At 44.4% G+C, this 23,910-nt stretch overlaps 2 protein-coding genes across 2 annotated transcripts in view; one reads left to right on the top strand and one right to left on the bottom strand.

Moving 5' to 3' along the window:
- WDR12 (WD repeat domain 12) overlaps positions 1-21,647 on the bottom strand; it is a 32,788-nt gene extending 11,141 nt beyond the window's left edge. The window contains exons 1-5 of the mRNA XM_054972002.1: positions 21,416-21,647; positions 18,070-18,164; positions 10,391-10,485; positions 2,468-2,574; positions 349-464 (exon numbers count right to left, since the gene is read on the bottom strand). Coding sequence (XP_054827977.1) covers positions 349-464; positions 2,468-2,574; positions 10,391-10,485; positions 18,070-18,164; positions 21,416-21,456 — 454 coding nt within the window. The 5' untranslated portion in view covers positions 21,457-21,647. The remainder of the gene's footprint in view (positions 1-348; positions 465-2,467; positions 2,575-10,390; positions 10,486-18,069; positions 18,165-21,415) is intronic.
- Positions 21,648-22,320: 673 nt separating this feature from the next.
- The window catches only part of CARF (calcium responsive transcription factor), a 38,384-nt gene continuing 36,794 nt past the window's right edge, over positions 22,321-23,910 (top strand). The window contains exons 1-2 of the mRNA XM_054971764.1: positions 22,321-22,734; positions 23,198-23,319. Coding sequence (XP_054827739.1) covers positions 22,713-22,734; positions 23,198-23,319 — 144 coding nt within the window. The 5' untranslated portion in view covers positions 22,321-22,712. The remainder of the gene's footprint in view (positions 22,735-23,197; positions 23,320-23,910) is intronic.

Raw genomic sequence — 23,910 nt, 5'->3', positions numbered from 1 at the left:
AATAGAACAGAGCCAAGGAAACGTCTAATTTTACAGACTATGAAAGTCACCTGTACATTCCCCCCCCTGTAATTAAATTTATTGCTAACATAACCCAAAGAAATGTAAGATCCTTGCCCCTCAGAAGCCTTAGACCAAATCCTTTGTACCCGTGGTTTCAGTGGGTCTCTCTTAATTTCTGCCTGGAAATGTTGGTATAAATGTTGCTACACTTCTTTGGAGGAAGAATAAATGGCACAGTCAGAAGAAGTGATGAAAGAAGTCTAGTTAAGTTGGTACAAAACTGACACCTGAAGCATTCAGGCTGGCGTATATTCTGGGGTCCCCAATGAACTGAAGCCTACTCACCTTTCTTCACCCACGCCACATCTTTTACGACATCTACATGCCCGGCAAGAGTTGTTATGGGTTTGCCTTCTACTGACCAGATCCGAGAAGTCTGATCATAAGAGCCTGTCAAAATCCTACAGAATTCAAAAACAAGTAAACATTTTGTGGTTGCATATATCTTTTTCTTTGGACACATCAGCTGGGGCATTTGAAACACTTTGTGTGAAGTTTAATGTTTTGGCTACTGAAGAATACTTTTCCAGTAAGAAAACCAGTATTAAAATTGGGTTTATTATTGGATTTATCAGCAGCCTTTGATACAGTGGTCCAGGCCATACTGGAGGTAGCAGTACTGATCCAGGAGGTGCTTCGGAATGGTTTAAATCCTTTCTTACCAATCAGACTCAAAGGATTTGCTTGTACAACATGGGAATTGCTCTTTGGGGCTCCACAGGATTGTTTCTCTCCGAGAATTGGTATAAAATGATTTTAGATGTTATATTACCCTAAAGACATTGCAAAAGCTAACAAGGATTATAGTGGAAGGTGTTGGAAATGTCAATATATGAACACAGCATTGGTGGACATGTAAAAAGGCAAGAAAATAACGGATAAAAATACATAAAGAGATGCAAAAGGTATTAAAGTTTTGCTTTGATCTGAATCCCAAAAATACGTTATTAAATATTTTCCTAGTAATGATATTACAACATACAGTGAACTTTTTAAATATATGGTGATGGCAGCAACAGTAGTATATGCAGCAAAATGGGAGACAGAATCTAACCAAGATGTGACTGAGTAGATGAACAAATAGTATGAACATGCGTCTATGGCCAATTTAACTTCTTATATACGTAATAGAGCAATCTTAGAATTTCAGAAAAAATGGAAAGACTTTTTTGACTATATAGCTAAAAACTAAGACAAACTAAGAATAGCTGTTATTAAAGTAGACCAACTGTAAAATTAACATTTTAAAATTTTGAATATAAAATGTTGAGTGTATATAAGCACGAGGATGGAGAGAAGAAATAGTTTTGTAGTATAATACGCTGTTATATATTCTGTTTCTATGGTCTTTGTGTAATGTTATATATTTTGCTTATATTATTTTATCTATTGTTTATTGTCTTTATTTTCTTTCCTTTCAAATAAAATTTAAAACTTTTTAAAGAAAAGGATTGTTTTCTATCCCATGCTGTTTAATTTTTTTGTTTCTTGATCAGCAAGATGTGAGTCCAGAAGCATCTTAAAGACTAACAAGTTTTTCAAGGAATAAGCTTTTGGAAGTTTTGGGAGCTCTGAAGGGAGTTTTGACTTTCTAAAGCTTACACCCTGGAAATCTTTAATCTTCAAGGTGCTCCTGGATTTGAATCTTGCTGTTCTACTGCTACCCACCTAAAACTATGCTTACTGATGACACTCAGTTCTATATTTCTGTGTCCAGATCACTCAACACTGTGGTAGTATCTCGAGCCACTGCCTGGCCACTGTGGTCAAGTAGTAGTGAACAAGTTGACCTTGAATCCTGGCAAGAGAGAGGTAATGCTGGATGATACAGCTCAGGTCCTGGAGAGTTCTGTACTTCCCATATTTGATAGTGTTCAAAGCACTCCGATTTGCTTCAGTGTCTGAGGGTTATTTCTGATCCAGAAGCAAGTTCATTCATCTGCAGAACATGCTTTCTTCCCTCTCCCTTTAGCAAAGAGGGTGACTTCCTGTCTTGGCCCAGTCAGTATGGTCACAAGCATTCACGCCTGAAACTCTGATTCGGGGAAAGGAAAAAGAACCACGGGGGAACCTTGCACCCGTTCAGACACGGAGAGCCAAGCTTTTGCAGGGTCACAAGAGAGACCCGTTTTGGATTCTACCCGGGTTTTTTTGCAGAAAAGGAAAATATTAATAAATATTTTGGATAAAAATTATTTGAATGGTAGTGAAAAGGGGAGGGGGATGAAAAAATCATTCCTATATTAAATTTATATTAACATCAAGAGTAATTTAAGGAGAAGTATGGATAAACTGATAACGGTTGCTTCCATGCAGAAGCCTTTAACATGAGAAATAAACGTATACGTAGCAAGTTACGCTAAAAAATGGAGAAACCTGAACAATTTAACAGACTTCCTCTTACCATTCTTCTGTAGCTGCAATAGAACTGATCCAGTCATCATGAAACATGCATTGCTCTGGCTGGGGAGCCATATACTTCTCTACATATTCTATTTCCACCACTTCTTCCTGCATATGCCAAAAACACCAAGAAAGTGGTCAGCCAGCTATTGTGATTAACAAACATTTCCTTGGCAGCGTTAACAGCCTGAAACACTCCCAAGCAGAGACTGAGACGTGGACTGTACCGTTACTCAGCTGTTCTGAGCTAGGATGGCCCCCTGAACGCAGTATTGTTGGCGGTAGGCCATAAAATAAGGCACGAGTCATGGCAAGACTAAAAAGGCGTTAATTCATTAGGATCCCCTGAAGTGTGAAGGCTCAGAAATGTTCATGGGGGGGGGGACCTTCCCCCCATGATCCCCCCCCCCCATTTTTCCCAATGGAAAAATTAGGAAATTTGGGCGAATACTGGGAAAAAACTATGAAATATTTTCTCGTTTAGGTTGAATTAAATGCTTTTTAAGATAAGGTCTTTCACACTCAAAAAGTAGGGCATGAAAAGGTCTGGGGGCTTCAATTTTTTCCAATGGAAAAATTAGGAAATTTTCAGGATACTGAAAAAAATGAAAGGTTCTCTCCTTTCGAGTAAGAAAATGTCTTAGAAGTGTTCCACTCATTCTAAATGTACAGCACTAAAAAATCTGCGAACTTTCTCAATTTTTCCAAAAGACAAAAAAGGAAATTATAGGGAGCTCTGAAAAGAAATTATGAAATATTTTCTGACATAGAATGAGTGAAATACTTTATAAGAAAAGTTTTTCTCACTCAAAATGTATAGCATTAATAAGTTTAAGGACTTTTGCATTTTTTCTGATTGAAAAATTTGGAATTTGGGGGGAAGCTCTCCACCACCACCCCTTTTGCTTTTGGTAAGAATGAATTGAAGGATAGGCTGTTACTCAAAAAGTATATTATGAATTTTTTAAATGTAAGACAGATTACAGCATTAGATAATGATAGTTCCTATGTATACTGTAGACATATACAACATTTTCAAGAAACTATTATTGTTTAAATTTAAATAACTTTAGCATTCACTAATATGCTATAATGTTTTTAATATGTTAGTAGTTCTACCTAGCATGACTCTGTGAGTGTTTCTGTCCAAATAATGCACTCTCTTTTGTTTACTATAGAATTTGTTTTCAACTTCAATGTTTAGTTTTCTTACCAAAAAATTAAGATACATGGGCTGCATACCATGCAATCCTTTGCAACTCTTTCTCAAGTACTGGGCGTACTTGCAATTTTTCTCATAGAAAAAAACAGGGTTTCTCACCTGTAACTGTTGATCGTCGAGTCTCTTCTGTGCAGACACACATTGGGACTGCGCAGGCGCAGGCCAGCCGCGGAAAAGATTTTTCTAGCTTTTAGAGATGTGAAGGGGACGTTCGGATCCACCGCGCATGCGCGCTGGTGTTCCCGCCAATTTTGAATGCATATATATCCGAACGTCCCCGGCATTCCCTCAGTTCACCTGAGCCGCCGGAGAAACTCAGAAACCAAGCACTCACAGCGGGGTAGGTGGGAGGGAATGTGTGTCTGCACAGAAGAGACTCGACGATCAACAGTTACAGGTGAGAAACCCTGTTTATCGTCTTCGTCCTTCTGTGCAGCCCCACATTGGGAGAATAATTAGCATCTCACCAATGGGGGCGGGTGTGAGTGTCTACTGGAACAAAGAATGCAGGACAGCCGTGCCAACAGCTGATTCACGCCGTGCATTCACGTCCACAGAATAGTGTTTGATGAAAGTGTCTGCAGTGGACCATGTCGCAGCTTGGCAGACGTCCCGGAGCGGCACTCCTCGCAGGAAGGCAGCAGAAGCAGCTTGCGCTCGAGTGGAATGAGCGGTAACCAACAAGGGACACTGGACTCCAGCATGCTGATAGCAAAGTTTAATCGTAGACACAATCCAGCGAGAGATGGACTGGGCAGAAGCAGGTGAGCCCTTGCGAGGGCCAGAGTAACATAAAAACAGGGCAGGAGACTTCCTGAAGCATTTGGTGCGATGTAAATAAAACAATAAAGCACGCTTTACATCCAATGTGTGTAGTGCCCGTTCCCCTGGGGATGAGGGCGTTGGAAAAAAGGAAGGGAGGACCACCTTTTGCTGTAGGTGAAATTTGGAGACCACTTTGGGCAGAAATTCCATGCTAGTGTGGAGCATGACCGTACCAGGGAAAAACTGCAGGAAGGGAGGGTCACACCTCAGAGCAGACAACTCCCCAACACGCCTAGAGGACGTGACCGCCACCAGAAAGGCCACCTTTTGTGTGAGCAAGGACAGGGGACAGGTGGATAGGGGCTCGAAGGGCCGGAGCATCAGTTGGGAGAGTACCAGGGACAGACTCCACTGAGGAATCGGCGGGGCCCTAGGAGGGAAGGTCTTAAACAGGCCCTTTAGGAACTGCTTGGAAAGCCAGTGAGTGAAAACGGTCTTTCCATCAATCTGCTCATGAAAAGCAGAGATCGCAGCCATGTGGACCTTAATGCTGGAGAAGGCAAGACCCTGTGAGCACAAATATAGGAGGTAGTCGAGAATCACAGGCAAAGGGCAATCAAAGGAAGAGACCCCTTTTGAGGCCAGCCATTGGGAAAAACGTGACCACTTCCTCTGGTAGGATAGCCTGGTGGATGGCTTCCGGGCATTCAGAATGACTTTAAGAACCTCCGAGGAGAGGCCTACTCCGGAGCGCACAGGAGCCAGGCAGCCAGGCTCAGAACTGCCACATTGTGGTGTCTGACCCCGTCCCTGGTCAATAGGTCCGGGGCCGGCGGAAGTGCTAGGCACCGTCCCCGTGAAAGGGAGAGTAAGAGCGGGAACCAATCCTGGCGGGGCCACCGTGGGGCAATCAGGATACAGTGGGTGTTGAAGGCCCTTATCCTGGAGAGGACCTTGTGCAGGAGTGGAAAGGGCGGGAAGGCATAAAAGAGCCCCGGGGACCAGGGTATCTGAAAAGCATCCCCTAGGGAGTGACGGCCAACTCCGGCCCGGGAGCAGAACAGCGGGGCCTGCTTGTTGTGGACCGTGGCGAAGAGGTCGATGAGTGGTGTGCCCCATGATCGGAAGACCTGGTGGAGGTAAACCCTGTTGAGGGACCACTCGTGCTGAGGTAGAAACACCCTGCTCAGTGTGTCTGCTGCGGTGTTGAGCTCCCCGGCAATGTGAACGGCCCTGGGAAGGACGTTGTTGACCATGGCCCACGTCCAGAGAGTCGTTGCTTCCCTGCAGAGCTTGAGCGAGACCGTTCCTCCCTGCTTGTTGAGGTAATAGCAGGCCGTGGTATTGTCCGACAGGACCTGAACCCTCCTGTTCCGAATGATATCTGCAAAACAAGCAAGGGAGTAACGGATCGCTCTAAGCTCCAAAAGGTTTATGTGCATGGATGCCTCAGTTGGGGACCAGACACCTTGGGCTGAGAGCCGCCCACAGCGCCCTCCCCATCCCAAGTTGGAGGCGTCAGTAAAGACGGTGACCTCTGCCAGGAAAGGGCCAAAGGGACAACCTTCGGACAGGTTCTCAGGGACAGTCCACCAGGCCAGGGAGCGCTGCACCACCCTGGGGATGGAGAATTTCTGATGCTGGCCCATAGTGAGGGGGTTGTACCTCCGGACGAACCAGTTTTGCAGAGGCCTCATATGCAGGCGTGCGAAAAAAACTACCCCTGTGGAGGAGGCCATAAGGCCCAACAACGTTTGGATCAAAAGGGCAGTCTGGAAACGGTTATGCAGGAAGTGACGGGCTAAGGAGGAAAGCCTGGTCAGGCGATCGGGGGGCAGGAAGGCTCTGCCCCGGGGAGAGTCGAGATGAACCCCAATAAACCTAATGGCCGTGCCTGGAGTAAGGACGGACTTATCCCCATTAACCACCAAGCCCAACCTAGCCAGTACAGACAAAGTGAGGGCAATATGGGCCTGGAGAGAGTCAGCTGAGGGTCCCACCAGGAGCCAGTCATCCAGGTATGGGTAGATAAAGCATCCCCTGGACCGTAGGTATGCCACCACGGTGGCCATGCACTTCGTGAAGACCCTGGGTGCAGAGGCCAGCCCAAAGGGCAACACCGTATATTCATACACAGAATCCCCATAGACAAACCGCAGGTACTTCCTGTGGCCCTCGAAAATGGAGATGTGGAAGTAGGCGTCTTTCAAGTCTAGAATAGCTAACCAAACGCCAACCTCCAGGAGCTCTATAACCCGTGCCAGGGTCAACATCCGAAATTTCTCAACCCTCAAATAACTGTTGAGGCCCCTAAGGTCCAAAATGGGCCGGGAACCTCCATCCTTCTTATCCACCAGGAAATACCTCGAGTAAAATCCCCAAGGGGAAGTAGCGACATTGACCAGTCGGACAGCACCTTTGTTCACCAACTCTATAACATTATTGTGTAACACAATATCACAACATGGGGAACAACGGGGAGGGAGAGAAAGGGGAGGTGCATCAACGAATAACAATTTGTAACCATGGGCCACAATAGACAGGACCCAAGTGTCAGATGTAACAAGTTGCCAACAGGGCAAAAAAGGCCGAAGCCTGTCCAAGAACCGGGCAGTAGAGGGAGTGTCCTCAGAGGCCAACAGGGGAGCGTTCAGGCTTAGTCAGAAGACCGAGGGCTTCTGCACCGAGGTCGAAGGCTTGGGTGAAGAGGGCTGTTGCCTGCCCTTGGACCGGCCGGAGCGCCTGGAAGAGTGACGCTGCTGGGCTGAATAGGATCGGTGACCGTAGGACTGGCCCGAAAAGAAGCGCCCTTGACGCTGTTGGTAAGGCTGGTAAGGGGTCTGGTAGGACCGGAACCGACCATAACGATACCTCGGACCCGACGACTGAGCTGAGGGGGCGACTCCGAGGGACTTGGCCGTCTGCTGATTCTTTTTCATCAGGGAGAGGGACTCATCCGTCTTCTCCGAGAAGAGCTGGGGCCCCTCGAATGGGAAATCCTCCACCTTCGCCTTCTTCTCTGGCGGCAGGGCAGTGGACCGGAGCCAGGCGTGTCGACGCAGGACCACCGAAGTCGCCATCGAGCGCGCCGCGGAATCGGCAGCATCCTTGCCCGCTGTCATCTGCTGTTTTGACAGCCGTATGGCTTCTGCCTGAAGGGCCTTCACCAAGTGGCGGCGATCCTCGGGGAGATCGGAAAGGTAAGAGGACAGCCGCTTCCAGAGGAACAGATTGTAGGACCCCATTATGGCCTGGAAGTTGGCAATACGGAATCCCAAAGACGCGGACGAGTAGACTTTCCTGCCCATGCCATCCAGCTTTCTGCCTTCTCGGTCCGCCGGGGCCGACGAGGAACCGGAACGGAACCGAGCCTGACCTTCCTCAGCCACGATGGACGAGGGTTTCGGATGACTGAAGAGGTACGGGCAATCATCCTGCTTTAAACGGTAGTACCTCTCTACCTTCTTTGCCGTTGCGGACACGGACGCCGGTGTTTGCCAGAGCACGAGAGCGCTGTCAACGAAATCCTCCACAGGGGGAAACGCCACCGACGCGGGGGACCCGGAATACAGTGCCTCCAGCAGCTTACTCTTGGGCTTGGAGGTCGTGGAGGAGACGTCTATCTCCAGCGCGGCGGCCATCCGCATCATTTGCTCGGAGAACAGCCTGTAGTCGTCATTCGGGGACGACGAACGGGACCCACCTACGGTGTCATCCGGGGAAGGGTCAGAAGCCGCATCCGAAGAGTATTCTGACGGGGAAGCCAGGCCCTCCTCATCCTCGGAATCTGAAAATTCTGCCGGCGTTTGCGTCGGAACCGAAGTCCGGCGATCAACTGGGGCTGAAGGACGAGGCATAGGAACCGAGGAATGGACCAGCACGCTAGCCGCAGGAGGAGCAGGCGCAGGGTGCACAATCGGCTGAGCCAGAACGGAAGGCTGCGGAACCGAAGGATGCTGCAGGAAGGGCACGGACTGCTGGAACCAGGCCACAAAATCCTGCCAGGAGGCCATATTCCCCACTCCTGGGACAGACTGGCAAGGAGGTAGAGGAGCAGGTACCGGGGCAGGCCAGCGGAATGTTGCCGGAACCGACGAGGCGGACGGCATCGGAACGGAGGATTCCGAAGGCGCCGGGGCAGACGGCAGGGAACGCTCGAATGGCTGATATGGTTCCGAAAAAGGCGGGGAACGACAGGAATTCCTCCGGAACCGACGGAGGAGGCGTGCAAGGAGGTGACGGGGTGTGGAGACTCACCACATCGTCAGCTATCAGGACCAGTCTGGGCGGAGTACCGGGAAGCACAGTTGGAGCCGGGGACGGAGCACGGCCCTTGGCCTTTGACTTGGCCTTGGCCTTTTTAGGCGGGGGCTCCGAAGAAGCCTCTGTGGCCGAAGTTTTGGACGAGGGCTTCGATTTGGATGACGGACGTTTCTTGGCCTTCCGACTCGAAGGACGATCCCCGGAACCGGAGTCAGATCGGGCCTCCGGAACGGGTTGCCCCGTCGGTTCCGATGGAAGCGGCTCTGGCGACTTACGAGACGGCGCCGGTGACGGAGCGGCGGAGCGGGGCCTATCTCCCGAAGAGCCCGATGGCTTGGGGGGGAGAAGGTTGGCATCCCACAAGAAGGCACGGAGCCTGGCCTTCCTATCGCTCCTCGCTTTCGGGGTGAAAGACATGCACACCGCACAACGCTCCACGACGTGCCCCTCGCCCAGGCAGATGAGACAGAGCTCATGGCCATCCGAGTGTGTCATTTTCGTTCCGCACTTCAGACACTTTTTAAATAAGGACGTCTGAGACATTTTGAACGGTATTCCCCGACAGATGGACACAAGAAAATACCGAACAGCACAGGAAAAAGACCAAGAAACTCCGAAGAGACGCTGAGAGACAAATAACGCTAGAGAAGAAGAACCTTTTCGACGGCGGCGAAAAAGGAACTGAGGGAATGCCGGGGACGTTCGGATATATATGCATTCAAAATTGGCGGGAACACCGGCGCGCATGCGCGGTGGATCCGAACGTCCCCTTCACATCTCTAAAAGCTAGAAAAATCTTTTCCGCGGCTGGCCTGCGCCTGCGCAGTCCCAATGTGGGGCTGCACAGAAGGACGAAGACGATCTAATACATTTATATTTTAAAATTCTGTAAGTATGTTAAATAGTCCAATTTTATATGCTAAATGACATTTTATGTAATTAAATCAGTTTAAAAAGTTGAGATTTGATAGGAAAGTAAGTATTGCATATATACCATAATGTTGCTCAAAATTTCTATTTTTCCAGGAAAAGTCCCCCCCCCACCCATGGCTTAAAATTTCCAGACAATTTACATCTCTATGGATCTTGGAGGTACAGGCTTCACAGCTGTCTTGCGACACTTAAGTAGGTCAAGAGAAGGTCTGTAACTTCAGTAGATGGTAGACGGCACCCCAGTGTTTCTGTAGCATTTATTTATACCACTATATTGTCAAAGGCTTTCATGGCTGGAGAACGATGGTTGTTGTGGATTTTCTGGGCTGTATTGCCGTGGTCTTGGCATTGTAGTTCCTGACGTTTCACCAGCAGCTGTGGCTGGCATCTTCAGAGGTGGCATCTTCAGACACTGAGAGATCTCTGTCTTTTGGTGCTACACCTCTGAAGATGCCAGCCACAGCTGCTGGCAAAACGTCAGGAACTACAATGCCAAGACCATGGCTATACAGCCCGGAAAATCCACAACAACCATATTTGTACCACTGTTCGTTTATCCATGCAAAAATGAAAGGTAAAATTGCCATCATAAGCACTCCTCCCAGGCAGAAAATCCAAAAGTTCAGTGGTACTTACATCTGGTAAATATGCTTAAGATTCAGTTAAGTGTTATTTTTCTGATGCAATTGTCAAAAACTTTATATATTAAATCTCTTTTAAAAACCCATCCAAATGACTTACTGTAGAGATATTTTCGGTTTCCATGTGTTTGACCAAGGACATTCGCAAGAACTGACCTTTGATAAGGAAATCAAATTCCACGTATTTGTGGCTCTCTGGAGACAAATAATTGAGACATATTAGATGCATGCCTTCATCACACCACCAGAAAATGCTATCTCCATTTAAACTGGCTTGGAGAATGAATCCAATTACGTCAAAAACCCAGCTTACCCCTTCATAACACACACAACACCAATTACAGCACAGAAGTTTAACAAAGGACAAAACTTCATTCAGCATGTAAGAGCCGTACCTTCTTCCCCCAACCTAGTAATCATTCTGGTGATACAGATCACACATCCAGCAAGTTGGACCCAAGAATATTTTGGTACTTGCACCTGAACAATCCTTTGGAACACTTCAAACAATGCATTTCTTGCTTCTATAACCTACTGGCATCCCCTAGGAAAGCTCTATACGGGGAACACCAAGTGGGGGCCAACCAAGAAAACCAGCAGCGGTTTTCTTTTGTTGTGGCAGGTAGGAAATAATCACAAAAGCAACCACAGAACTCGTTCCTTGCTTTATCAGCAATAGTATGGTGACATTATTACTTGCAAGTGTGTAACCAGGAGAGGAGAGGGCTACTGGTATTAGCAAATGACCAATTACTGGACTGGCCCTGTGATTGCAACAGCGACCAAACTGGAATCTGGGACCTTTTTTTTTTTTTTTAATAAAAATTTTTATTGGATTAGACACATATAATATTTATTACAATCACATTCCCTTAGATTTTCCAATTCTAACCCCCTCCCTTTCCCCCCCCCTTTTGTTGACTTCCAACAGTTTTCCAACCCCTTATCTATTCTCCCTCTACTCATTTCAAACTTATTTTGCTTATTGTAATATACTTTCAAACTCTTCTAAGCTTATCTGTAGTAACATAGTGCTATCTCTAATTCCCTTCCCCAATGGGTAAAAGTAAAACACTCTTAACTTATCTTCTTCAATAATAATAATAATAATCATTTTGATAACCTGTACTCTATCTTACTCTTTCTAATTACTTCAAAATGGGACAAACAATTTGTCCCTCCTTATGCATAACTTCAAATACTTCTATAAACATTGCATACATTTATTATAAATCAGTCAGTTTGACTTATACTCTATATGTTGCTCTTTGCTTTCTTTTACATATCTTGTCCATTTTAATTAACTAATTTCTCCATTATAAAACTATCCAACAAAAATAAACAATTCATGTACACGTTCAGCATAAGTCTATCAATTAGACCCACATTCTGTATGCTAATGTATATTCATTCTCCATTGTACAGTTATCTACCAGCATAAAAGATTAATTAAATTCTATCCTTATAATCCTTATAATAATAACACTATTAATACCCAACTATACATACTAATCAAATAAAATAATTGCTTAGAATTTTTCACTTAACTCTCTCCCCCCCCCCGGTATAGTCACTCCCCTCTCCTTTTGTTATATTTCAGTAATTTTCGAACTGCCACAGTCCTCCCACCTCCCATTTTTTCACCAAGTATCGTTTCAGCTTCTCCCAGTCCGTGTTAAACTGTCCTGGGTCAAGGTCTCTCAATTTTCTTGTCATTTTATCCATCTCCGCCATGTACAGCAATTTATAAATCCAGTCCTCAATAGTTGGCACTTCTTGTACTTTCCATTTCTGCGCGTACAAAAGTCTAGCTGCTGCTGTCATGTAAAATAACAATGTCCTGTATTGTGCTGGAATGTCTTCCATTCCCAAGTTCAGTAGCAGGAGTTCTGGGTTCTTATTAACTTGAAATTGTAAAATCTCACTCATTACTCTTATTATTTCCCCCCAGTACTGCCTAGCTACCTCACAAGTCCACCACATGTGATACAAGGATCCCTCATGCTTTTTACATTTCCAGCATTTATTAGACATATTCAAATTCCCTAGCGCAATTTTCTTTGGTGTCAAATACCAACGATAAATCATTTTGTAGAGATTCTCTTTGATACTGGTGCATGTCGTAATCTTCAATGTATTTTTCCACAAGTATTCCCACGCCTCCATTGTTATTTCTTTATTAAAGTTTATAGCCCACTTCACCATTTGCACTTTAACTACTTCATCTTCCGTGTACCATTTTAACAACACTTTGTAAATCTTAGAGATTTCCTTTTTATCTTCTTGTAAAATTACTTTCTCTAAGTCTGAATTCTCCATTCTTATCCCTCCCTTCGCACAGTCCGAGTAGTAAAGATCTCTAACTTGTCTATATTGAAACCAGTCATAATTTGGAGACAACTCTTGTTGCGTCTTTATTCTTATTTTAGAAGATTCTATTCGCGTTATCTCCTTATACGTTAAGCACTGTTGTTCATTGTCAACCGTTCTCGGATCTATTACTTCATATGGAACCACCCAGGAGGGAATTCCTTCTTGTAGGTAATCTTTGTACTTCTTCCAAATTGTGAAGAGGCTTCTCCGAATGTAGTGGTGCAAAAACATAGAGTCTGCTTTTACTTTGTCGTACCATAGGTATGCATGCCATCCAAATAATTTTTTATATCCCTCTAAGGCCAGCAATTTGCGATTTTTCAGCGTCATCCAGTCCTTCAGCCAAACCAAGCAGATTGCCTCATAGTAAAGTCTTAGGTTGGGCAGTTGCATTCCGCCTCTCTCTTTCGCGTCCTGTAACACTTTCATTTTCACTCGAGGCTTTTTGCCTGCCCAAACAAAGTCCGATATCTTTCTCTGCCATTTCTCAAACTGCTTAGAGTCCCTAATAATTGGTATTGTCTGTAACAGAAACATCACTCTTGGCAACACATTCATCTTAACTACTGCAATTCTTCCCAGCCATGACAAGTTCAATCTATTCCATTTAATCAAATCATGCTCTATTTGAGTCCATAATTTCTCATAGTTATTCTTGAATAGATCTATATTTTTTGCAGTCAGTTCAATTCCCAAATATTTCACCTTATTTGTTACTTCACAGTCTGTTACTTCCATCAATTGCTGCTGTTTTAACTTAGTCATATTTTTGCACAGTATCTTTGATTTCTTTTTGTTTACATAAAAACCTGCCAAATCTCCAAATTCTTTAATTTTTTCTATTACCTTAGGCATATTTTCAATTGGATCTTCCACAATTAACATTATATCATCTGCAAATGCTCTGACCTTGTAGGAAAAATCTTTTATCTTTATTCCACGGATTGCATTGTCTTCTCGAATCTATATCATTAGAATTTCCAAGACCAAAATAAACAACAGTGGAGACAATGGGCAACCTTGTCTGGTACCTTTGCCAATAGTCAGTTTTTTGGTCAACTCGTCATTCACCACAATTGCTGCACTCTGGTCTCTGTAAATTTCTTTCACTGCTCTTATGAATCTTTCTCCCATTTGTAGCTGTTCCATAGTGGCAAACATAAAGTCCCAGTTCAAATTGTCAAATGCTTTTTCAGCATCTACAAAGAAGAAGCCAACCTCCTTGTCACAACGCCTATCATAATATTCAATAGCATTTATAACTGTCCTTAGATTGTCTCTGATTTGTCTGTTTGGTAAAAAACCTGCTTGTTCTTCCCCAATAACTTCGGATAACCATCCCTTTAGTCTCTCTGCCAAGATCTTCGCAAAGATCTTGTAGTCATTGTTAAGTAAGGAAATAGGTCTATAGTTTTTAACATTAGTCAAGTCCTGTCCTTCTTTAGGGATCAATGATATATTATGCTTCACTCCAAGTGTCTGGAATTCTTTGATCTCTCAAAACACCATTGATCACTTCTTTTAAAAATGATGCCAGCTCATTAACCATTACCTTGTAAAATTTAGCTGTAAGTCCGTCAGGTCCCGGCGCTTTCCCCAAATTTGTTGACTGTATTGCTTTCCTTATCTCTTCCTCTGTTACTTCACAGTTCAATTTAGCTCTCCAATCATCCGAGATTACTGGAAGCTTTATTTTCCCCAGATATGTCGCTATTGAATCTTTATTCACTTCTTTTTTATCATACAGTTTAGCGTAAAATTTGTAAAAAGCTCTACTAATAGCAGTCTGTTCCAAATGCACTTTGTTGTCCTCACATATTTTGTTGATTGTCTTTTTCTCCTTTCTCTTCTTCAGTTGCCATGCCAAATATTTCCCAGGTTTATTTGCACCTTCAAACGACTTTTGATTCATTCTTTTAAGATTCCATTCCAATTCTTTATTATTCATTGCCGTCAACTGCTCTTGAAGGATTTTAATATCTTGATAGATTTTCTTTTTCCCTGGTCTTTTCTTTAATTGTATTTCTTTTGCTTTTATTTTTTCCATAATCTCCTGTCTCTTCTCCTCTCTTTTCTTTCGAGCTCTTCCATTTAAGTCCATTAGTATGCCTCTGATTACTGCTTTATATGTGTCCCATACCTTATTGGTTGGTACTTCTCGATTCATATTGTACTGTATGAAGAACTTAGTTTCCCTTCTCAACATCTCCATATTTTCTCCCTCTTGTAACAAGTCCTCATTTATTCTCCATCCTTTCCTCTTAGTTCTTTTTCCAAACTTCCACATTATTGGGTTATGATCTGAGCCTACCATAGGCATTATTTCTACATCCTTAGTCCAAAGCACTAAGTCCTTTGAGGCCCAGATCATGTCAATTCGTGATAGAGTAGAATGCCTTGCGGAGAAAAATGTATATTGTCTACCTGTGGGATTCTGCATTCTCCACACATCTTCCAAAGTTTCCTGTTGCATTAATGCGAAAAAAGTCTTTGGTAATAGTCCTCTTTTCTTTTGTGCAGTTACTGATTTTTTATCTTGTTCTAAATTTGTAACTCCATTGAAGTCTCCTGCAAGGATTATCTGATCATAAGAAAGTTCATCTAATTGCTTCCTTAGATCCTCAAAAAAGCTCTCTTTTGCTCCATTTGGTGCATAAATTCCAATCACCAACACTTTCTTTAAATTCCATGTGCATTCCACTGCTATAAATCTGGCTTCCACATCTCTAATCATTAGCTTTGGCTGTAGCTCCTCTCTTATGTATAATACCACTCCCCTTTTTTTCTTTTTTGAGGCCGCTACAAACTCGTTGCCCAACTTACCCAATTTAAGATATTTTACATCCTGATTTCTAATATGGGTCTCTTGCAAGCACACAATATCACATTTTTGTTTTAATAGCCAGTGGAAAATACTTTTTCTCTTATTAGGTGAATTAAGTCCATTTACATTCCAAGATAATACTTTACACTCCATATTCATAGCCCTGTTGTTGGTAAGTCTTTTTCATTGTCCCTCATAAACTTTTGCATCTCAAATTCAGATCTGATGCGCTTTTTCACTCCTCCGAATTCAAAGGATATCCCTTCCGGTAATTCCCATCTGTATCTTACTTTCATGTCCTTCAAATTCTGGACTAAGACTTTGTATTTTTTCCGATCAAGCAGCACCGATCTGGGTAACTCTTTCATGATGATAATCGTCTTGCCATCAACTATCAATGGATCTTGAAACTGCTTACTCACTATCATTTCTCTTGAATTCCTTGTCGTAAATTGCACCATCACATCCCTTGGTAATTTCCTCTGGGTCGCAAATCTGGAATTTATTCGATACACCACATCAAGGATAGCCACAACCTCCTCCTCCTCCTCCTTTCCCAGGTATTCAGCTAACACCTCTATAACCTGTTCTTGTGCTGTCTTTCCATCTATCTCCGGCAAACCTCGAAACCTCAGCTGCTTCTCCATGTACTTACTCTCCGCAACTGCCATCCTTCCCCTCATCGCTCTCATATCCGTTCGTTGCGTCTCTGTGAGATTCTCCACCGCCTTCTCGACTACATTGACTTTTTGCTGCGCTGCTTGCAAGTCATTTTGTATTGTTTCCATTCCCTTCTTTACTTCTGCCAGTTCATTTTTTACTGTCTCTTTGACATCTTTAACTTCCCTCACCAACTCCTGTTTTGTCTCCTTCAATTCCTTTAACATTTCAAAAAAAATTTTATCCAGGTTCTCTATAGCCGTTTGCCACTCTTTTTTCGACATCGTGGGGCTTGGTTTACCTCGCTCCCACGAGTCTGCACGTTTCCTTAACTCCGTGGCGTTTAAGTTAGTATCCCTTTAAATTAATTTAAATGTCCCGATTCTTAAAAAAAAAACAAAAGATGTTTAAAAAATCCAAAATGTCGGGCGTCTTTTCTCTATGGTTTTTCTATAGTCTTTTTGTAATCCAAAATGTCCTACTTCCACTCCTGTTGAAGTCAAAGTCCTTCCCTTTTCAAAAATGGCGATTCCCTTCTTCCTGTCCTCCAATAAGTGCCGTCTCTCTCCAGCAGCTCTATCACTATGACGCACTTCCTGTTTCCCGTCTCTCCACTGCAGCTCTCGCGATGATAGAAATTTTCTCACAGCCTGCTATCGCTTTCTGACCACAGGTATGAAAAACAATTATCCAATTTCTTTAATAACTTCGTTTAACTTAGTCCTTTTTCTAAACTATTTCTTGCCGAGTCTTCCCCTCATTATAATCCGTCTGTTGCAGTTTAAAAGTTCACTTTAAAAGTTCGTTACTTTAAGCAATCCATCCCGATTCGAGAGATAGTGATCTTTACCTTTTCAAGCGTCTTTCTGGGTTGTAATCACTGCTTCGATCTCAAATTCTTTTCCACCTTCTTTTCCCCTGTTGAAGCTTGGGCATGTAGGTCTTATGCCAGCCGCACTGGCCCCGGTTCTGCCGCAGAGATTTTAGCCGACCTGTCTTAGGGTGGGACCTCAAGGGACGAGAGAGAGTCCTTAGCGCAGAACCCCCCCTCGCCCGAGATCAACGCGCCCTGAGGTTCTTGAGCGTTCTTTGCCTGTTCTCCGCCTGAGAGCAGGTGGCTGCGGGCTAGTTGTGCCCCGCCAGCCGCTGAAACGGCAGCCCGGTCAGCTCTGCACTTACAGCTGCGTTAGACCTCCATGGATCCCAAACTGGAAGTCCAAACTGGAATCTGGGACCTTTTCTACTCTGAGGCAGATACAAGTTCAGCTACAAGCAGCAGCACTCGGTGCCAGCACAGAGATTTAGACTAGTATTTGGGTTGAACTTATTGCACAGCTATGAAGATCACGGCTGGATTTTTCATCAACTCACTGGAGTGGATTCGATGGTCGCATGAGCAGAAGCACTCGTGCCAGCTCATTTCCCCCACATTCCACTTCCACATCAAGGTCCCGCAACCCTCAAAGGCGGCATTGCTGGGGGTCACAGGGCCCCAGTGAACAAAAAGCCACCCGAAAAGGCGAAAGGGGTTGCAGTCAGGAGGAGGAAAACAATCAGGCAAAAATTATCCCCCACCTCTTGGAACAATATAAAAGCCTCATGGAGAAAGAGAGTGAAATGTGTGTGTGTTGGGAAGGGGGGCTTTGCCCAGGTTTCCCCTTCCTCACTGCACACATGAACACCCACCAGAGGCACAGTGTTCCCAGCACAGGGTCAGTCATCTGCTGTGGGAAAGGAAACATGTGCTACCATGAGCAACTTCCAGTAACTTAACCATAGGATCCAACTCACCATAACCCACAGTACAAAGCAGGTATGAAAATGTAACGTCTGGCGCTTGTTGCATAAAGGATGGGATGTTAAAAAAAAAAATGAATGACAGGACAAAATCTTGCAAACCACTTCCCCTGAAATGTACGTACCATTTTTAGCTTCCAGCAGTTTGTTGATAACATTACTGAGGTCAGTTGTTTCAGAAAGGGCTGGGACCGAGAAAGGAACATCATCTACTGTGTATCTATGGAGAGAAATGAAATCTTAGTATCTCAGCACTGTTTAATGGAGGTTAGCAGGCCTTCTCAATGGAGGAAACATTTATTTTAATAACTGCAGATACTAAAACTGCTACACTGAGTAACACAACGGTGGCATAAGTGCATGTGTTTGGTTTCCAACAAGCCTGTAATATTTCAACCAGATTTTGTACTACATTATATTAACTTTTTGTTCAGTGATTTATTGTATGAAATTAATATATTTCAAACACACATCCACATTCCAGTTTCAGCGTAAGGACCAAACGCACCATTATATCTAAATAAAAGCAACACCAACTTTTCTCATAGGAATATTGTTTGCTGCCTGATTCTTACAGAAAAATCTGAGAATCACATCCAAATAACCACATTACTAGGGGTCCAATTGTATTCAATCTTACTTTAGAATAAGAGCTGTGAAACACACGGCAAGGATGTAAAACTGTGTTTCTAGAAGGAAGTTGCAGAAATAACCAGGAGTGTTTTGTTTTTTTTTAAATCTGTTTAGGCTAATTCATCAACTGCTGCCCCTCCTGGAGAAGGCAGATCTGGCAACAGCCAGATTAGATAAACTGTTTTTGTATGGTCCTTTGAGACGTATCTGGAAAATACAAGTGCTGCATAACATAATAATAATAAATAACAACCTGCTCATATATACCACTCTTCTAGACAGATTAGGGCCACACTTGGAGCAGTGAACAAAGTCAATGTTATTGTTACCCCCACAATACAGCTTGGGAGCTGGGCTAAGAGGAGTAGCTGACCCAAGGCCGCCTGCTCAGCTCAAGGCAGTAATGGAAGCCGGACCAGCAGAGTGCTGATTTGCATCCCAGCCATTTAACCGCTATGCTACAGCAGCTCGTGGAGGCTATAGCCCTATCAAGGACTTCACATCTTATACATATTACTGTACAGTGTTCTACCAGCTACCCCGCTTTCTAGTTTGCTTCCAGGATCCACTCAAAAGTGCTGGTGAAGGCCTTAATGTCCTACAATGGCCTCAAATTTAAAGTGGGGATGACTTAAGATCTGCCTCCCCCCTATATGATCTTCTAGGACCCTGTTCTGTACAACCACACTGGCTGAAGAGGGTAAGTGAGACAGAGCCCGTTCAACAGTTGCTGCTTGCTTGCCCTTTTGTGTCTATTAATTTAGGACGATAGCAATGGCTGAGAAAGTCTTTTAATGCTGCTGGTTCTTTTGATAGTAGATGTTTGTTTGCTTAGCTATCGCTACGAGCTCGCTAATCATATTCTGATGGATCCTTTTCTGGATATGTCTACATTGGAAAAGGTAGCTTTTGCACCTTCATAGCTAAAATTTAACCACAATAAGCTCCTACCAATTCTTTTGCTCAACCCATCTCCTTTAGCCTGCACTACCCCTGATGGAGGCTTACATCATTCTTTTGGCAAGCAAATCTTAGGTGAGGGCTTGGCAGAACTTCAAGTTTCGCAGAAAAAGTAGCTGATCACAGGCCAAGAAGTAGAGACAATGTGCATACGGTCTGCTGTTGATTTTACCCATGTGCAGCATGGTAACTGGAGAAGGTTCTTTTCAGATGAACTTGCCATGGTGGGGCATAGGGTTAGATGTGGTCCTGTGGATATGAGGAATCCAATACAGCTTACATCATTCTTCTTTCCTCCATTTTATCCTCACAACAACCTTGTGAGGTAGGTTAGGCTGAACATTAATGGCCCAAGGTTACCCAGCAAGCTTGTGTGGCAGAGTAGGATTCAAACCTGGGTCTTTCAGATCCTAGTCCAACACTCTAACCACTACACCACACTGGAACCCAGAGATCAGTTGTAATTCAGAGATTTCTAGTCCCCACCTGGAGATCAGCCACCCTATGAAACACAGGAGTAGAAGCAGCAGGTACCTACAGCTCAAGCATATGCAAGGACAGCAACAGCACTATCCAAACATACCAAAAAAAATTACAGAATCCATATTAAAAGCTAACTGAATCTTATTTTATTCCAGCAATTGCACAGTCTAGGGTTGCCAGCTCCAGGGCAAGAAACTCCTGGGGAGGGCAGAGTTTGGGAAAGAACCTCAGCAGGGTGTAATGCCGTAGAGCCCACCCTCCAAAGCCGTTGTAATTCAGGGAGATCTCCAGCCACCTCCTGGAGATTGGGATAACAACACAACTGTGAAAACTAACAGTGAAATCCTAAGAAGAGTTACTCCAGTCTAAACTCATGGATTTTGATGAGCTTATGCTGGAGTAACTCTGCTTAGGGTTTCACTGTAAGTAGTGAACAATTAATGGCTCTACAAGAATAATTTTTATGTATATAAGTTCACAGAAAAAAGATAAGGAAGTCACACAAAGAACTCCACTCACACATCACACTCAATAAAGTGGGTGCCAACTTCAATTACAATATTCCAACTCTTAATACATAAATAGTAAAATCCATGCCAATTGCATATCATTCACTCTGAGAGTTTTGACATGTAAACAATCCACTCCTATACACATCAAGGGCTTCTAAATTATCAAAAAAAACCCATGTATTTCAATAGATCAATAGCCATCAAAGACTGTGCTCCGCAATGCTCCCAAGAGAACTTCTAATGCAGCACCTAGTAAGGACTTGAGTCTACCTCCTTCAAGGACTGAGGAAACAGCTTCAAGGACAGGCCCTTTTCCTAATGATACAGGCCCTGGGGGAAAGACACCTGGATGGAGAGATTTAAATGATTCTATAGCCCTTACAGAAGTGTTGAGCCATTCTAACTCCCTACATAATGAGGAGGCTGAGGATGCAATCTCTCTTTCCTCAACCTCCCTAGACCTTGAGGCACCCATTCCATATATTTTACCTGAACAACAGAAGACCACCACTGAACCCCCTCCTCTACTAAACAGGTTGTCACCTGGGCCTGTTAGGAAGGACCCATTACTCCCCGGACATGCAGTGCGAGCCGCCCAGATTGACAGTTACTTCCCACAGCCAATAGCCACGTTTTGTCTTGGAACGTTGCTGGTTGGGCATCTAAGAGAATTCTCTAAAGTGCAGCACCATAAGAATCCCCATAAATCCACGAAGTTTCATAATATGCGGGTTACAAGTATAGTTGTCGGAAGTTCACATAATGCTGCAAGATCTCCGGCGGCCGCCGCCGCGACCTGGAGGTTGGCAACCCTGGGCAGCGGTCTCCTCTTTTTTAGGCTGTGGGATGCGCTGGGAAGGCAGCGCGCCTGGCGCCCGCTCACCTCGTGTCCTCGGTAAGGAAGCGAGCCTGCAGCTGCGCCATGGCCGGACTCAGCGGGCCCCTCCGGCCTCCCCCGCGCCAGGCACGCCGTCCGTCCCCACGCGGCCCAGGCCCGGCCGGTCGCTCGGCGAACGATTGCTCGCGCCTGCTGCTAAAGCGGAAGGAGAAGGCGCTTCTGATTGGCTGTGTCTTGCCCCAATGCTTGCGCTCGCTTTCTCTGGCTCCGCCCCCCGAGCAACTCTTTTCCGCCCGTAGAACTAAACAGGCGCCCGGCAGCGGCTTCCAAGGGGTCCCCGGCTGCTTCTCAGGGCGGAGGTCCAAATGTCATGTATAGCTACGTGCTTCAGCATTTCTTCAACCCTCAGTGAGAAAGGCGGACTATAAATGGCGTCAATAAACAAAGGGCCACAGGACTCCTCCTTGGCCTGCCTCTTTGTTCGTTTGACTGCCTCAGACTAACCGCGCAGCCCCCTTCAGCCGCCCCTCCTCCCGTCACCCGGGCTACCGCTACGCCCCTCTGACGGACATCCGGGTACTTCCGAGTTCTACGGATCCCCGTTGAGGGAAAAAAAGGAAGGCCCCTTCGCGTTCTGCTCGGGTGCTGCTCAAAGGCTGCGCCTGCGCCGTGCGGGCGGCTTGGCGGTCGCCGCCAGAGACGAGGCGAGGTTGAGTAGAGTCTCGTTCTGGCTTGCCTCCTCCCCTCCCCCACCCGCTCCCTTCGACTTTCCCTGGCCGGGCGCGGGCGCGGCTGGTGGGCGGGAAAGTGGCGGCGGCGGCGCGCGCCCTGCTTGCTCTCCCCACGGGGAGGGGGTCGCCTTGGCCGGACCCGCCTGAGGGAGGCGGGAATGGACGGGGGGGGGGGACGGGGGGGGGGCTCGTCTCCTTCTCTCCGCGGGCTTTTTGCCCAGCTTGGGCGACAAGGAAGGAGGGCTGTCCGTGGGGGAGACCGGGGATGGATTGCCCCTCCTCATACTTCTCCTCGAGGGAGAAAGGAGACACACACACACACACCAGCTCTTCTCTCCCTTTAGGGGCCATTAAAATAAAATAAATTCCTGTTCTATAAATCTGTTATTCATGAATCTGACTTGAACCTGTGGGAAATAATAAAGTAAAACGTTTAACATGACAGATGAAGGGGGGATTCTAAACAATTGTTATTCGTTAATATTACTTGAATCTGTGGGAAATAAAAAAGTAAAATGTTTAACATGAAGGAAAAAATTCTAAAAAATTGTTATTCGTGAACGTGATTTGAATCTCTGGGAAGTAATAAAAATAAAATTTTAACATGAGGGATGAAGAACTTGGTCATTAAAGGTAACTTGTTCAGTTATGTATGTATCATTTTAGTGAAATAAACAATGGGATTTTTTTACTTTCCTGTTTCTGATCTTTTTTAACCCTAATTCATTCAAGTTTATGTTAGCTATCCTGAGCACTAGAAACATAAAAATTAAAACTTAATTTCTTTCTGATAATTACTTTTGTAACATTTATTCACCCTAATCTATTGCAGCCTTGGTGTAAATGTTGTTACAGTTGTTGAGGTTAAGTGACATTCTGTTTAGATGGTAATTGAGTAGTAACACAAGGATGTTTCATTTTTATTAAGGAAGAGTTTGGCCTTTGAAAGGCCTAGGAGTGTTTAATCACTCATTTCAAATGGGCGTTGGTCTCCAAAACGTGTGAAATCTACTTGGGAAATATGAAAAAAGAAAACCAAAAGCTGCTTAAACACATTTTTACAGGTTTCAAGTGCTGAAGAATGTTTCTTTTCTAGCCTGCACTGCAATGGAAGAAAATGGAGTTGACTGTGATAATAGCATAGAAAGAGCCAGTGACTTCTTAGTGGTCAGTTCTAATAATGTTGAAGAATTGGAAAGTAGTGGCCAGGTATTCCAGGTAAGACATCAATTTTGAATTATTTGTAGAGACTTCTACATTTCTTTAAGGGTCCACAGCCTAGTCTTTGGTAACTGACGTTCATGAAAATTATGCATAAATATCAACTAAAATATTGCCCACTCTGAAATAATTAGGATCAAAGTTTGGTTTATAATACAAATGTAACACAATTAAGATAGCATGTCAAGGAATATAGGTTAATTATTTCCACAAGTCTTTCATGCTGCAGCATCCTAGAGCGCTACATTACTGTTCTTTTCTTGGTATTGTCTAGAATGAGGTAAGCTGAAATCTATTGTAGTTTAGCGATGTTTTTTTTAAATTATCTTGTTCCTGTAATCAGGTCATAGCTGTATTTAATTTGTCAAAGAGTCACCAGAATTCAAATGTACATATTTGGGATAAAAAGTAGAACTTTTGTAGCCTTGATGCCTGGTGTCATTTTGTGGGAAAATCATCCACTAGCATGCAGCAGTTGTAAAAGTGGAAATACAAACTGAAACTGTCTAAACAAGTAGCATTTTCTTCATACAAGATTGGAGGGGGCACATGAGGACTAATGGAAATTTTGGTTTCTTATTCTAGCTG

This window comes from Eublepharis macularius, chromosome 2 (genome assembly GCF_028583425.1).
Source record: "Eublepharis macularius isolate TG4126 chromosome 2, MPM_Emac_v1.0, whole genome shotgun sequence".
NCBI classification, from domain to species: Eukaryota; Metazoa; Chordata; class Lepidosauria; order Squamata; family Eublepharidae; genus Eublepharis; species Eublepharis macularius.
The sequence above is the reverse complement of the archived record's forward strand: the minus strand, read 5'-3'. Positions and strand labels throughout refer to the sequence as shown.